The 13,602-nt window shown below is 51.4% G+C and overlaps 4 protein-coding genes across 4 annotated transcripts; 2 read left to right on the forward strand and 2 right to left on the reverse strand.

Moving 5' to 3' along the window:
* Window positions 1-29: 29 nt before the first annotated feature.
* Window positions 30-2,277, reverse strand: EURHEDRAFT_476497 (NAD-dependent succinate-semialdehyde dehydrogenase). Its single transcript, XM_040785424.1, has 4 exons — window positions 1,868-2,277; window positions 1,731-1,818; window positions 433-1,677; window positions 30-373 (listed from the first exon to the last, which is right to left on the reverse strand). The coding sequence occupies exons 1-4, from the start codon at window positions 1,886-1,888 to the stop codon at window positions 243-245; spliced, it is 1,485 nt and encodes a 494-aa protein (XP_040639805.1). The 5' UTR covers window positions 1,889-2,277; the 3' UTR covers window positions 30-242.
* A 910-nt stretch (window positions 2,278-3,187) lies between these two features.
* Window positions 3,188-3,766, reverse strand: EURHEDRAFT_453648 (glycoside hydrolase; the record flags this gene model as incomplete). Its single annotated transcript, XM_040784138.1, has 1 exon — window positions 3,188-3,766. A coding segment is annotated over one exon (579 nt), but the record flags the coding sequence as incomplete, so codon positions are not given.
* Window positions 3,767-5,792: 2,026 nt separating this feature from the next.
* EURHEDRAFT_453779 (putative MFS transporter) lies at window positions 5,793-7,983 on the forward strand (the record flags this gene model as incomplete). The annotated part of the gene is made up of 3 exons (XM_040784149.1): window positions 5,793-5,958; window positions 6,014-7,738; window positions 7,796-7,983. 3 exons carry the CDS (start codon window positions 5,793-5,795, stop codon window positions 7,981-7,983), a joined length of 2,079 nt encoding a protein of 692 aa, XP_040639807.1.
* An 801-nt stretch (window positions 7,984-8,784) lies between these two features.
* EURHEDRAFT_411271 (putative sensor histidine kinase/response regulator) lies at window positions 8,785-13,275 on the forward strand. Its single transcript, XM_040781567.1, has 4 exons — window positions 8,785-9,361; window positions 9,412-9,532; window positions 9,582-12,684; window positions 12,758-13,275. The coding sequence occupies exons 1-4, from the start codon at window positions 9,033-9,035 to the stop codon at window positions 13,000-13,002; spliced, it is 3,798 nt and encodes a 1,265-aa protein (XP_040639808.1). The 5' UTR covers window positions 8,785-9,032; the 3' UTR covers window positions 13,003-13,275.
* Window positions 13,276-13,602: the final 327 nt, after the last annotated feature.

Consider the following 13,602-nt stretch of genomic DNA (forward strand, 5'->3'; position numbering starts at 1 on the left):
CGGTACCCTGCACGTGTGCCCTATAATACAAAAAAGACTGGGCTGGATTTCGATTGAATAGGATATCCAGACGAGCCAGACGACGATTAACAGGGCGGAGCGGGTTTTCCGAAATATACGGGATATACAGCTGTCAACCAGACTTGCTTGGCTATTGTCCTTGGTATTATTTGTGTATAAAGTGCTATAGATTTGTGGAATCCGTTCTGCAAACCATGGTAGGGCACCGTAGTGGACCAACCCTACTGCTCGACCGTCAACGTGCCCGTCTTGGTTACCAGGTACTCATTAACAGCCACCTCCATTCCGCTCTCCTTTCCGTACCCAGATTCCTTGATTCCTCCAAAGGGCGATTCAGCAGCGGATGAATTTCCTGCACGTAGCACCATTAGCATCTGAAATCTGACATCTAGTGAAGGCGGCAAGACATACCAGAATTCAATCCGATCATACCCGCTTCGAGGTTCTCCATCAACCGCCAAACCCGGTTAACATCACGAGTAAATGCATAGCTAGCCAGACCCATGCTGGTATCGTTGGCGCAACGGACCGCCTCCTCCTCCGTATTGAATTTGTAAAGCGCCGCAATGGGCGCAAAGCTCTCCTCTTGCGAGATAAGCATATCCGGCGTCATACCGGTGAGGATTGTCGGCGGGAAGAAGTATCCCTCTTTGGTCTCCGGTGCAGTTCCACCGCAGAGAACAGTGGCTCCGTGTTTCTGTGCATCTTCCACTTGCTTCCGCGCCTTGTCCACTCCCTGTGGTGTCGTCAGTGGTCCCATGGTGGTCCCTTCTTTGGCGCCGTGGCCGACGACAAGGGTATTTGTGCGTTCCTTGAGGCGCTGCGCGAAGGCATCGTAAATTCCTGCTTGTACATACACACGGTTCGCAGTGATACAAGCTTGACCAGCATGGCGCCACTTCAGGGTCATGAGCTGGTCCAGTGCGAGATCGAGGTTCGCATCGTCAAACACCAGAAACGGACAGTTGCCGCCCAGCTCAAGGGTGACCTTCTTCAGACCCGTGGCGCAATGACCAGCGATCAGTTTCCCGACGCGAGTCGACCCCGTAAACGAGACTTTCTTCACTAACGGGTGTTTGCAGAGACTCTCACTCAGTGAGGGTGTATTCGCCAAGTCGGTGGTGAGCACGTTGAACACACCCGGCGGAAACCCTGCTTTCTGCGCCAGATGTGCAACGGCCAGCGTCGCGATCGGCGTCTCCGGACTCGGCTTCACAATCATCGTACATCCCGCTGCGAGAGCGGCGCCCGCCTTACGCAGGATCATGGCAATAGGGAAATTCCAGGGCACCAATGCAACCGCAACCCCGATCGGCTGCTTCACGGTCAAGACTCGACGATTTGGCATCGACGAAGCGCTGATGGTCCCATGGATACGCTCCGCTTCGCCGGCAAACCACCAGGTGAAACTGGTAGCATAATCGATCTCGCCCATAGCTTCCGCCAGCGGTTTCCCGGTTTCATGAGTGAGGATGCGGGCGATATCGGGTTTGGCTTCGCGGATGAGGGAGTCCCAGCGGAGGAGCCATTGTGCACGTTGTCGGGGAGTGGTGGTGCGATACTGTTGGAAGGCTGTATTGGCGGTTTTCACGGCCGCATCGACGTCGTCGGAGGTGTTGGTCGGACAGTTGGCCCAGGGGATATTAGTACCGGGGTCTGTCGATTAGCATTACGCAGCTATCCTCTGGGGCAATCTACCGAGCACATACCCACGACCTCGAAGCGCTCCCCGTGCTTTGCCTGCACCCACTCGTTCCCGACAAACGAGTCAAAGTGCAATAGCGAAGGATCATCGAGCTGAGCGGTCAGTTAGACAGTGAAACCGGAGAAATATCGGGATACCAACCTGGAAAGGCATTTGGGCCATGATGCGGTATGATGTCTCGGAGGTTGACTGAGGGGAAATGCATCCATAGCGCAGCAGGCTTTATATCAACTCGCATGTCACAAACCCCGCTCGACAGTCGGCATAGCCGAGCCAATGATTCGGCATTCTGTCCATAAAACTCCGTACAAGCATATCAAGAGTCAGACAAGAGTCAGGTGCTCTGTACCCAGGTGCATGTCCAGAGTACTCTGTACAGAGAGGAATACGACGCCACCTCGATCCGGGGGAAATGCAACGATAGCGGGGAATAGCGGGGAAAGTCGACTGCACTTCCACGGCGGGAAGTTAAGGCGATTGAGAACCAGAGGCGGATACACTTCGACTAATTGATCTCAGCTGTTTCCAAAGGAATACTCACAAAAGCTATCACGGCCATTTTGATTTACAAGATGGAATATTCACATGAAGGGACTTGAGAGGCGAGCGGCGGAGCGGAGAAATTTTTGACCGAAAGGGAGTGCCTTCCTTTTATGGACATCTACTGTGGCTTAGGCTCAACTATAGACCAGCTCCAAATGCTAGAAATACCATACGCCTTTTATGGCTTTATTTGTTACTGTGTTATGCGAGGAAGTCGAATTACAGTAGCTATACCTTCATAAAGAGAGTGAAGTTACCCAGTGTACGTAGTACCGAGCATTTCTCAACTGTTGCGTACCAGAAGAGATCAATGATATGACCTTGCTTTGCCCTGTTTCAGTTGCGGCCGCTTAGAAGATGGCGTTGGCTATGTCCTAGGTGCATAATGAAATTCTAGTATGTCACTCCCTCCCATCGGAGACCGCAAGGGTCACTGTATATCGCCACAATGAAGGGAAGAATGATACGAGTAATCTGTGACAGTCTCGAACAACATAAATTTATTGGTGGAGTCTCTATCGAAATACTAACCATGAGAAGGAAAGAAAGAAGCTGGGCTTGCCAGCGCTGTGCTATCTAGTGTGCGAAGGGGGTTCCTGCCCTATATTCAAACAGGCCAAAGTATACAATAATCCTGCGTTGTTGGTGAATTCCCATACTTCGTGACATAATTAACATGTTGTTTCAGTTTACATATGCTATGAGAGCAATTAAAGCTTCAAGCTTCAAAAAGAAAGAAGACGGCAAAGAGAAAAACAAATAATCTTTTCTAAAGTCCAAATATCATAAGCCAACGTCTAAAAACACGAAAACACCCCATCTACCCAATAAAAACCTTTCCAACAGTCGCCTGAGCATCATCCGCCAGCTTTTTAATACCCCCCAGAATACCCGGGTTCGCCTGCAGTGCGACACATTTCAAGCCATAACACCGCCCATGCTAGAGAACCGCTTGGAGTACTCCACAATCTGCCCAAGCTGCCCAGCATCAACATACCCCGAGCTCGGTGCCACATCCTGACTCCCCGGCGCATCAACCATCATTTTGAAGTTCTTGCTCACTGACTCTTCACGAGCCTGCTGGTCCCACTGGTCGAATTTGAAGCCCGTAGGCGCGCCGTATGTGAATGCGTCTAGCCCGTACTGTGGGTTATTGTGAAATTGGACAAATATCACATCGAGTTGGACGTTTTTCAGTACATTGCCCACGTTATTGTCAGGGAAGGAGTATGGCGGAGCGGCCGTGAGGGAGAAAGCTCTATCCTGTTGACCATTCATGAGCTTGCGGGGGCGGTTGCCAAAGGCAGGCATGTTGGTCGCTGGGAACTCGGAATTGAAGTTGAAGCCATTGATCACGGCATCTGCGAAGGAGCGGTGCCAGGGTTCCGGGTTGCTGGGGCCGAAGGTCTGCCAGATGGTGCTTGCGCTGTTGATGGCGTCTGGCTCTGAGAAGCCGCCTTCAGTGTAGGTCGCGCCGCCGATGGAAAACATGATGGTCTAGCCTTGGGCTTGACATGTCTTGCTTTCCTGTCTGTAGACTTGTTAGCAAAAGTATACGTATAAAGGGGAGAATGAAGAATACCCTAGTTGAGGAAAAATCACTAGATTGGAGCCGGGGAAAGGACTGCACTTCTTAAATATTAGAGTTAGGGAGTGGTTGATACTTACAGTCATCACAGAACCCCGCGAGGGAACTATTCGACCCACCTTGGCCTAGAAATCTGTTAACACTGAGCAATATAGTGGAAGAGTGTAAAAATTACCCCAATAGACAGCAAGATTAGCGTTAGAACCAGTGTCTCAAAACTGAACTGACGCCCTGCAAAAACGCAAGAAGAGGGCGAGGAGAGCCTTTATAAAAGACATGATCGCGAAAGGTTTTTGAATATCTGAACTGAATGGAGAGAAACTGAATGAATTCTTGTAGTTGCCAAAATAGCTCAGTTGCTTGGAGGGAAGAAGAACAGAAACCATGATGTTTTTATAACTTCTCATCCACAGAGGTGTTATGCACTCTTCAGCTCCTATGGCATTCACCATCTCAGGAGCAGACTTGTTCTCGCTAGTAAACCTCTCTAGTGTCTATAATGGAGAATTCATTATCAGTTCTATGGAGAACTCCAGTTCACTGGCCAGTGAATAGAGAGATGCCCTAAGAGGCGAATGCCTGTTTTAGGGCATTTTCTCTCAAGAACCAGGACTGAATCTGTATACCGATGTTCCAATATGTGGAATAAATCCGAGGGGTCTCAGATTCCTGTATTCTAGCCTTAAGGGAGGCGTAGTGTTCGTCCCGTTGGCCGTCCAATTCGCCTTGGAAGGGGCCGTCGTCCATGTCTCATCGCAACATCAATTGATCGGAGGGACCCAAGGGCTCAGTGAAATGCTGTCTAAATTTCTAAGGAGGACTCCGATTATCTTGATTTTTCACACTTTTTTTTTCTTTTTTATGCAGTGCTGAACTGGTCAGCAGGGCTTTTTGAGAACTCTTTTCATGTACGTTGAGCAACGCCCATACGGCGGCTTTGTTGTATGCATTTCATCCGTCCGCTTTCTCCTCCTCTTCTTACTTTCCATTCTTTCTTTGATGCATCTACTATTTTCTATGAGGGATACGCGGCTGTCATGTGCCCATTAAAATACTTCTAAAGCTAAGCACGAGCTCGAGTTTGTCGCGGATCTCTGCACGATGACGACAAGCGCTAATGGTCGATCACATGAACTGTTCTTTCTGTTATCTATACGAGTCGAGGACCCTGCGTTGAGGTGACACTTGACACTCTGAAAATAAAATAAAAATGCATGCATTGTACACGGCAGTACATGGAGTAGTCTAATTAAGATACCTCAAAGTACTAGTAAACAGGGTGACACGCCATGTACCTTGCAAGTACTTCCGATGTTTTGCCTCCACCGCCCTCCGTCCACGTGCATATCACTCTTATCACTTTTTTTTGAGCATCACCTTTTTTTGCCTGTTTCAGTCTGACTTGGACTCGTCATTTTTTTTTTTCAATAGCACAGTCCCTCCTTTTAAGCATCTCTATCTTACCACATGTCGCATATCGGCGAATAAGCTCCCACCAACATCCTTGGCCCATTTTTTCTAACTTTCTTGGCTTGGACCGTTCTCCCGTGACTTGATACATATTTATCTCTGCACCCCTTCTCCATCGTTTTCTTCTTTTTGTTTTTTAAAATGTCGTTGTTTTGCAACACTACTTAGTTCGCTCTTACTTCAACGTGCTCGCGCGGGTCGTGATCACTAAGGTCACTTGTACCTTTGTTGGTTGGTGACAAGGTGTCAATTTCAGTTCATTGTCTTGGGCTGTGCCCAGACTGCCACATTCCACATGTACGTGATCTGAGCGCGTGGTCCCGAGATTCTTGAAGCAAGTGACATGGCTGACTGGTTATCTTCTCTTTGTGCAGATACAGGAATTCTTCTTGGAGGCGAAAAAGTATCGAGGATATAATGACGTTGGGGGACGTGTCTCACGGAGCTGTGTCCGACGAGGGCGCCATGGAGAACAAACCAGAGACTTCTGAGGGGCAAGCTACTCCTTCTCGCTGGAAACGGTGGTTTGGGGACAAGTCGAGGGACGAGTTGTCTGGGGGGATGGAAGAGTCTTACCGCTCCAAGTCGACATTGGGTATCTTGAGCGATAAGCAGACGGACGAAGTACCTGGTAAGTATAATCGCATCGAAGTAACACAGAAAACAAGGTAGCTGATGCGGCTCAGGAACGGTTCTTCTGTTGTCCCACGACCGCAACGAACCGCTAGGATTGCGACGTCAACCCGAGCGTACAGCTGCGTCATCGTTTCCTCAACCGAATCCTCGGACCTCATCTCCTTCTCGTGATCCGATTAAGAAGACTAACAATGGTGTCGTCTTGAACCCGCAGCCTGATGATTCTGCGAATGACCCGCTTAACTGGCCGGTTTGGCGACGAGATGCTGCGCTGCTGTCGCTGGGGTTCTACAGCTTGCTGGGTGGGGGAATGACCCCTGTCCTGGCGGCGGGATTCAATAACGTTGCCGCAACCTATGATGTGTCGACGCAACAGGTGGCTTACACGACTGGTTTATACATGTTGGGACTGGGAGTGGGTTCGGTGATTATGTCTCCGACAGCAATCTTGTTTGGAAAACGACCAGTCTACTTGCTAGGCGCCTTCCTTTTTATTATTTCAGCCGTGTGGTGTGCACTATCGCCGAATTACGCTAGCTTGGTGGTCGCCCGTGTTTTCCAGGGCATCGCAGTGAGCCCGGTCGAATGTCTTCCATCAGCCAGCATCGCAGAGATCTACTTTTTGCACGAGCGAGCATACCGGATCGGCATCTATACCCTTCTGTTACTAGGTGGCAAGAACTTGGTGCCGTTGGTGAGTGCCGCCATCATCAACAGCATGGGATGGCGCTGGGTGTTCTGGATCGTGGCTATCATTACCGGAGGGTGTCTAGTATGCATTTTCTTCTTCGTACCTGAGACCTTTTGGGATCGCACACCTCGTCCCCACCGTCATCACAAACGACCAAATCTGCGCCGGAGTGTCTCCAATATAATCTCTCACGGACGACGAGGTCGGCCGTCTTATGCCGAAAGCCTGGCCGACAAGGTGGAAGAAGAGATTCAGCCCCCGTCGCCGGTTGCGGGAAGACATCCAGATCGCCATGTTGGGTTCGCCAACGACGGAGAGAAGGTGGACGAACATGATGTGCATGATCAACACGAGGGCGGCCGAACCATGGCAGCGTCAACCGCGGGAACGGAGAGAGCGGCTGATCCTGAGAAACCAGATCATCCGAATGACCCTGAAGCGGCCAGGCACGCTACAGGCAACGACTCTCCTGCACCGATCACCGGACAGGCACACTACACCAACCGTCTTCGAGAACGGGGTCCAATTCCATTCGCCTCGTATCTCAGACCCTGGCCAGGCCGGATCACCCACGACCATTGGCACCGTGTTGCAGCTCGACCGTTCATTCTCTTCGCATACCCGGCCATCTTGTGGTCCACGGCGGTTTATGCACTGTCGGTGGGATGGCTGATTGTCATGTCAGAGCTCGTCTCGCATATTTACCAGGGAGGGAGCTATAACTTCACCTCGCTGCAGACGGGTCTGATCTACATCTCCCCGTTCGTAGGAGGTCTAATCGGTACCGCAGTAGCGGGTAAAGTGTCCGATATCATCGTCAAGTTCATGACCCGTCGTAATGGAGGCGTCTATGAGCCGGAGTTCCGACTCGTGATGGGCATTCCTATCGCTTTGTCGACGACGGCAGGATTGATGGCATTTGGCTGGAGTGCGCAGGAGAAGGACGCATGGATCGTGCCTACGATATTCTTTGGACTGGTATCATTTGGATGCTGTCTCGGTAGTACAACGGCGATTACATTCGCCGTGGACAGTTATCGACAGTATGCAGGAGAAGCCCTGGTGACGCTGAACTGGAGCAAGAGTGTGTCGCCTCCTCCCTCTATTCATCTTACTCCACCATATGCTAACATGACTGCAGACGTCTTTCACGGCCTAATCTTTTCCCTGTTCGTTGTCGACTGGATGGAATCCGACGGGGCGCGGACAGTATTCTTGGCCCTTGGCGGCATCCAACTAGGCTGTCTGCTATTTACAATCCCGATGTACATATACGGCAAGCGGGCGCGGATGTGGACAGTACGCAAACGTTTGATGGAGAAGTTTTAGTTTATTGGAATTTGGATGATTCATGATTTTTCGATGGTGTAGTTACGCGTATAGACAATGACTAATGAGATACGAGTTGACGATTGATCATATGTATGCTGCATAAATCGCAATGCATCATAGTTATGCAATATGAGTCAGCAGCACAGGGATCATGAATCGTTGTGTTCAAGTCTAGAAGGCGATTGTGCTTATTACTGCCGGATAGACAACGAGGCAGCAAACAAAAGATTTAACCGTACCACGAGCTCAGCCACTGATCGAGCACAAGTACAAGTAGAGTGCGAGTCCAACTGTCATGCATTGGCAAACACGTGCGGGCCGGTGCGTGGCTTGCGCGGCATGGCCGTCATGATTGGTGGTTGATGCTTCCGTACCGGAATTAGAGAAGTCGCTAGCGGGACGCTAGCGGGCCCGAGTCCGCAGTAAACCGGCATCAGATAAACTGTTATTATTCAGGATGCTTGCAGATAGAGCGTACAAGGTGTACAAGTGCAAGTGCAAGTGCAAGTAGACAAGGTTAAAGATGATTCATAGCAGAATCAGAGGACAATCATGGAAAACAGTAAATGGCTATCATTAGTGATCTGGAGAACGAACTCCCGCGAAGACCTGTCACTACTATTAAAATTGCCTCTGATTGGCTGGCCCCCCCTTTCCCACAACCGGTTTTACCCAAACCGGTTCATCCTTAAACGGTTATGGGATAGCTTCCAGCCAGTCACCGCCGCACCACGTGACTCCCGGCCAAGGATCGGATTCTTGTCCAGCAAAAGACGACCTTTCGCCTATTTTCTCCTACGGAGTACTCCGTACCTTCATTCCGATTTACATCCATTCCGTTCCATCGATTGCTGAGTTTTATCTGATTAAACACCTTGCCATCGCTTATTTATTCCTACAACTACGTACGATCCCATATCTCCCTACCTCTCAAAACATATCCCTTCAACCACGGGTGCACGGTTCCTACATTTACGCCTACTACGGTGCGCCATGCATATGACCTTTAGACCAGTTCATTAACACACAACTGGTCATCGTCCATCATGGATCCTTCACCGCGCTCGCAAAACGACCACCACATCGGCCGTCGAGTCCGCGAACTCTACCGCTACTTCCAACCCGAACCATCCCCTCAACCCACCCTCGTTTCGTCGTATTTCGATTCCTGGGCGGCCGGGGAATCATCAGCTAGCGACAATGCGACTGTTCCCGCTCTTTCCACCGCTTCTGTGTCGACGCCGGATCCCGCGGCGGGTCTCTGCACGGGACCTTCACCCGGCGAGGGATTGGTGCTGGGCAGCCCTAATCAGACATTGAACTCGTTTGCGCAATTGGCGGCGATGCGCTTGGGTGTGCAGCGGGCTATGATTAGGTATGGTCTTTATTCTATTCCGTCAGCTTGGTTTGCGCTAATACGGGCAGTGTATCGGATCGTGACTCGCAACACATCCTAGCCAACTCAGCACAATCACTCGACACCACCGGACAAACAGATGGCTGGTCCGGTATATCAACATTCGACCACACCTGGAGCATCTGCAAGGTAAGTATGACCCCACCTGTACGTAAATCCCGGCTTATGTACTGAATAGCATGGCCCCGTCAAGGCGACTGTTGCACTTCCGCCTTCGACGCGAAACCCACCGCAGTATCGATATCTAGCTGTCGACGACATGAGCAAAGATGATCGCTACGCATCGCTTCCGTTTGTGCAGGGCGAGCCGGGCTTCCGGTTCTACGCGGGGACGCCATTGACGACGGAGACGAACATCAACATTGGGTGCTTTTTTGTGCTGGATACGCAGCCACGGAGTGGATTGACGGATGCGGAGAAGCAGACGCTGGGGTCGTTGGGGATGGTCATTATGGATTACTTGAAGATTAGTCGCCAAGCACATGAAGGACGGCGCGCGACGAGATTGTCGCGCGGCCTGAGTTGTTTTGTTGAAGGCGGTCGCAGTCTGACTGAAGACGTACATCCTTCGTACATGGGTAGCCCTGGCTTCTCGAATGACAACTCCAGCCGGTTAGGTGACTCCTTGGACAGCGGCGGTCCTCCCTCCAGACGCTCGCACAGCTCCGACACCCGCTCAATCAGCTCCGAAACCGAAAGCAAGGCTGAATCTTTGCCCTTCGAATGGAAGTCCAGCCCCCGCAGAGGCACCCCCTTTGATGAAACCCAGGATACCTCATGGCCCTTCAAGCGCGCCGCGAACATTCTCCGCGAAAGTCTGGAACTAGGCGGAGACGGCGGCGTGATTCTCCTCGAGGCCGGCAACAACCCTACGCTAGATTCAGAGTCTGGAAGCGACAGTGCGGGCGAGACGGGCAATCCAGCGCCCACATTAGCAATCTCGACACTTGAGGACCCGTTTGGCCCGAGCACGGAGTCCAAGGTCACTTGTCCAGCCATGAACCTCGACCGCGGCTTCCTCCTCCGCCTCTTCCGCCGCTACAGCAAAGGTCGCCTCTGGGGTTTCCACCGTGACGGCATGCTCTCCAGCTCCGACGATGACGATGCCGACGAACCACGCCTCAGCCGCTCCCGCTCCCAAAAATCCAAAACCGGCGATCTGCCCCTCCCCCGAAGCGGCAAGGGGAAATGGAAAGCAATGGAAAACAAACTCCTCAACCAATACTTCCCCAACGCCTGCCAAGTGCTCTTCGTGCCGCTATGGAACGCAGGCAACTCGCAATGGTTCTCTGGCTGCTTTTGCTGGAATACCGTTGAGACGAAGGTGCTTAGTCCGAGTGTGGAGTTGAGTAGTGTGCTTGGCTTCGGGTCGTCGATCATGGCGGATTATAGCCGCATTCAGTCGTTGATTTCGGATCGGCAGAAGGGGGATTTCATTGGCAGTATCTCGCATGAACTGCGAAGCCCGCTTCATGGGATTCTTGCAGCAGCGGAGTTCCTTCAGGGAACGCAGCTTGATGGATTTCAGGGTTCTTTGTTGGAAACCGTCAACGCGTGCGGTCGTACCCTGCTCGATACAATGAACCAAGTGCTCGACTTTAGCAAGATTGTCTCGCTGGAGCGCACATGGCGTAACATCAAACGACACAAGGCCTCGCCGCTGGAAGTGCGTGGTATGGAAAAGGTGCATCTAGACTCCTATGTATCGACAGATCTCGCCGTGCTGGCTGAAGAAGTCGTCGAGGGTGTCTGTCTAGGCCACTCGTACGGACAGAAAGCTACCGCTTCGGCTGAGCAGCCTGTCATACTACCACATAATACCTCTCGGAGCCGGTCACAGTCCCAACCACAAAGCGACCCGAATAAGCGGACGGATGTGGAGGTCATGATGGACATTGCGCATAACGACTGGGTTTACCGCACGCAGCCTGGTGCGTTACGGCGCATTCTCATGAATATTCTCGGCAACGCTATGAAATACACCGACGTTGGCCGTGTCTCGGTTCGGTTGGAGGTTACTGAGGCGTCTGAATCTCGTTTGCGACGAGCTAGTGCAGGCGATGCTGAGGATCTGGTAACCCTGACCGTGTCTGATACAGGCCGGGGTATCTCGGAGGAGTTCATGCGTGCGCGACTGTACACCCCCTTCGCACAGGAGGACTCCTTGGCTGTTGGTACCGGACTAGGAATGTCGATTGTGCGAAGTCTCGTCAGGGCTCTGAACGGAAGTGTAAATACCTACAGTCGCCCAGACGAGGGGACAATGGTCAAGGTGACACTACCACTTGAACGACCACAGCCAGAAACGAAAGATGAACCCGAGTCCCCGACTCCGCAGTTCAGCCAGAAAGACGCGCTCAGCCAAGCCCGTCTTCTCCGCGACTCTTTCGCCGGCCGCCGCGTGTCAATCCTCGGCGTCGACACGGTCACCGCTCCACAACACCCCGTCTGGTCTGTCATTGCGCACTACGTGACAGAATGGTACGGTCTCGAGCTGGTCTCGTGGCCGCCAACCACCTCCACGCCTATTGATCTGGTATTAGCAGACGAACAAATGCTCGCCATGGAGCAAGATAGCGGCTTTACGACGAGAGTTCCAGCACTGCTAGTCTTATGCAACAAATCCGATTACGGTACCGCGAAAACAAGATGGGTACACCTCGCGCACTCCGTCGAAATGATCCCCCAGCCGTCGGGGCCGCACAAACTCGCCCGCCTCATCCGCAAATCCCTCGACAGCGTCCCAGATACAACACAACACCCGATATCTATCGTCTTCCCAAACCGCACCACATCACAAGATACAATCTCCTCGCAGGGCAGCGCCGCCTCACTACACGTTAAACGGCTTGACCTCACCGGCGTAAACCTCGACCTCACATCACCCCCGGAGCTAACAAATAGTTCCTCGGGCGGGAGCACATCTTCCAAATCCCCGGAATCAGAGTCCGAACCGCCGATGCCATATACTGCGACCACCGGTCCTCTCCCGTTGTCTTCACCGTACGTCGAGAAGGATGAGCAGTTGCCTACTGAGCCGCACTCGCCGACTACGACTGTCACGGAACTGCCCCATATTGAGGTAGACGGCGAGCCTGATGCCGAGGCCGAGGTTCAGGCTAAGGCCAGGGTGCTTGTTGTGGACGATAACTCTATCAATTTGAAATTGATGATGACATTCATGAAAAAGCGTGAGCTACTCGCCCTGGATGCAGCGGAGAATGGTAGAATCGCCGTCGACGCTGTTGAGCGGATGCAGGGCTATGATCTTATTTTCCTTGGTACGTCCTTTTCCACTTCCCATGTTCCCCTCCCCCATTCAATGAAAAATGAAGAGTATTAACAGAAGAACAGATATGTCAATGCCCGTAATGGACGGCTTCGAAGCAGCACGCACAATACGGACTTTAGAAAAAGAGAACCGCACCTGGCGCCGCGCAACTATCATCGCGTTAACAGGACTTAGCAGTCCGCGCGATGAAGCTAATGCGTTGACCTCTGGTGTTGATCTATTCCTCACGAAACCCGTGAGCTTTAAGAGTGTGGCGGGATTAGTGGATGAGTGGGAGGATAAACGCAGGGATATTGTGACAACATGATTTGATTTAGTTCTTTCTTTTTTGGATTGGTTTGTTAAGCGGGATATCCATATAGATTTGGGGGGGGGTTAGCGATTGGTTTTGGTTATGGCGTTTCGGTTCTTCTGTATAACACTTACGAGTTACGAATGGTTTGGTTTTGGGGATGGATGGATACTCTGTACACGAACGAGATGAGCTGCAATATATCCATTTATTGCAATGTTTACTATTTTATATGTGGAGCCGTCCAGATACAGTGCAACATAATAACAAGTAACAAGTCTACCGGACTAATGATATCTTAGCTTACACTCAAGTAGTAGTCAACCCAATGTGATAATTGGAATGGATTGGGGTGCCTTGCATTATGCAGTACAGCAGACAGACCAGCATTATAAGAAGCCTTGATGTTCCTATTTGATTTCACATTGACCATACCACAGCCACAGCTTGCCTCTACTCTGTTATTTTCCATACCGCAATGCAGCTCTCCTCAATTGTAGCAGTCACCAGCTTCTTCTCCCTGGCGCAGGGCCGGACTATGAGTACTACCATGCCATCACAACACCAATCCATACCGATGTTATCACTAGTACCACCTCACTCTTGACACCGACA

Source organism: Aspergillus ruber (genome assembly GCF_000600275.1).
Source record: "Aspergillus ruber CBS 135680 unplaced genomic scaffold scaffold00009, whole genome shotgun sequence".
NCBI lineage: Eukaryota > Fungi > Ascomycota > Eurotiomycetes > Eurotiales > Aspergillaceae > Aspergillus > Aspergillus ruber.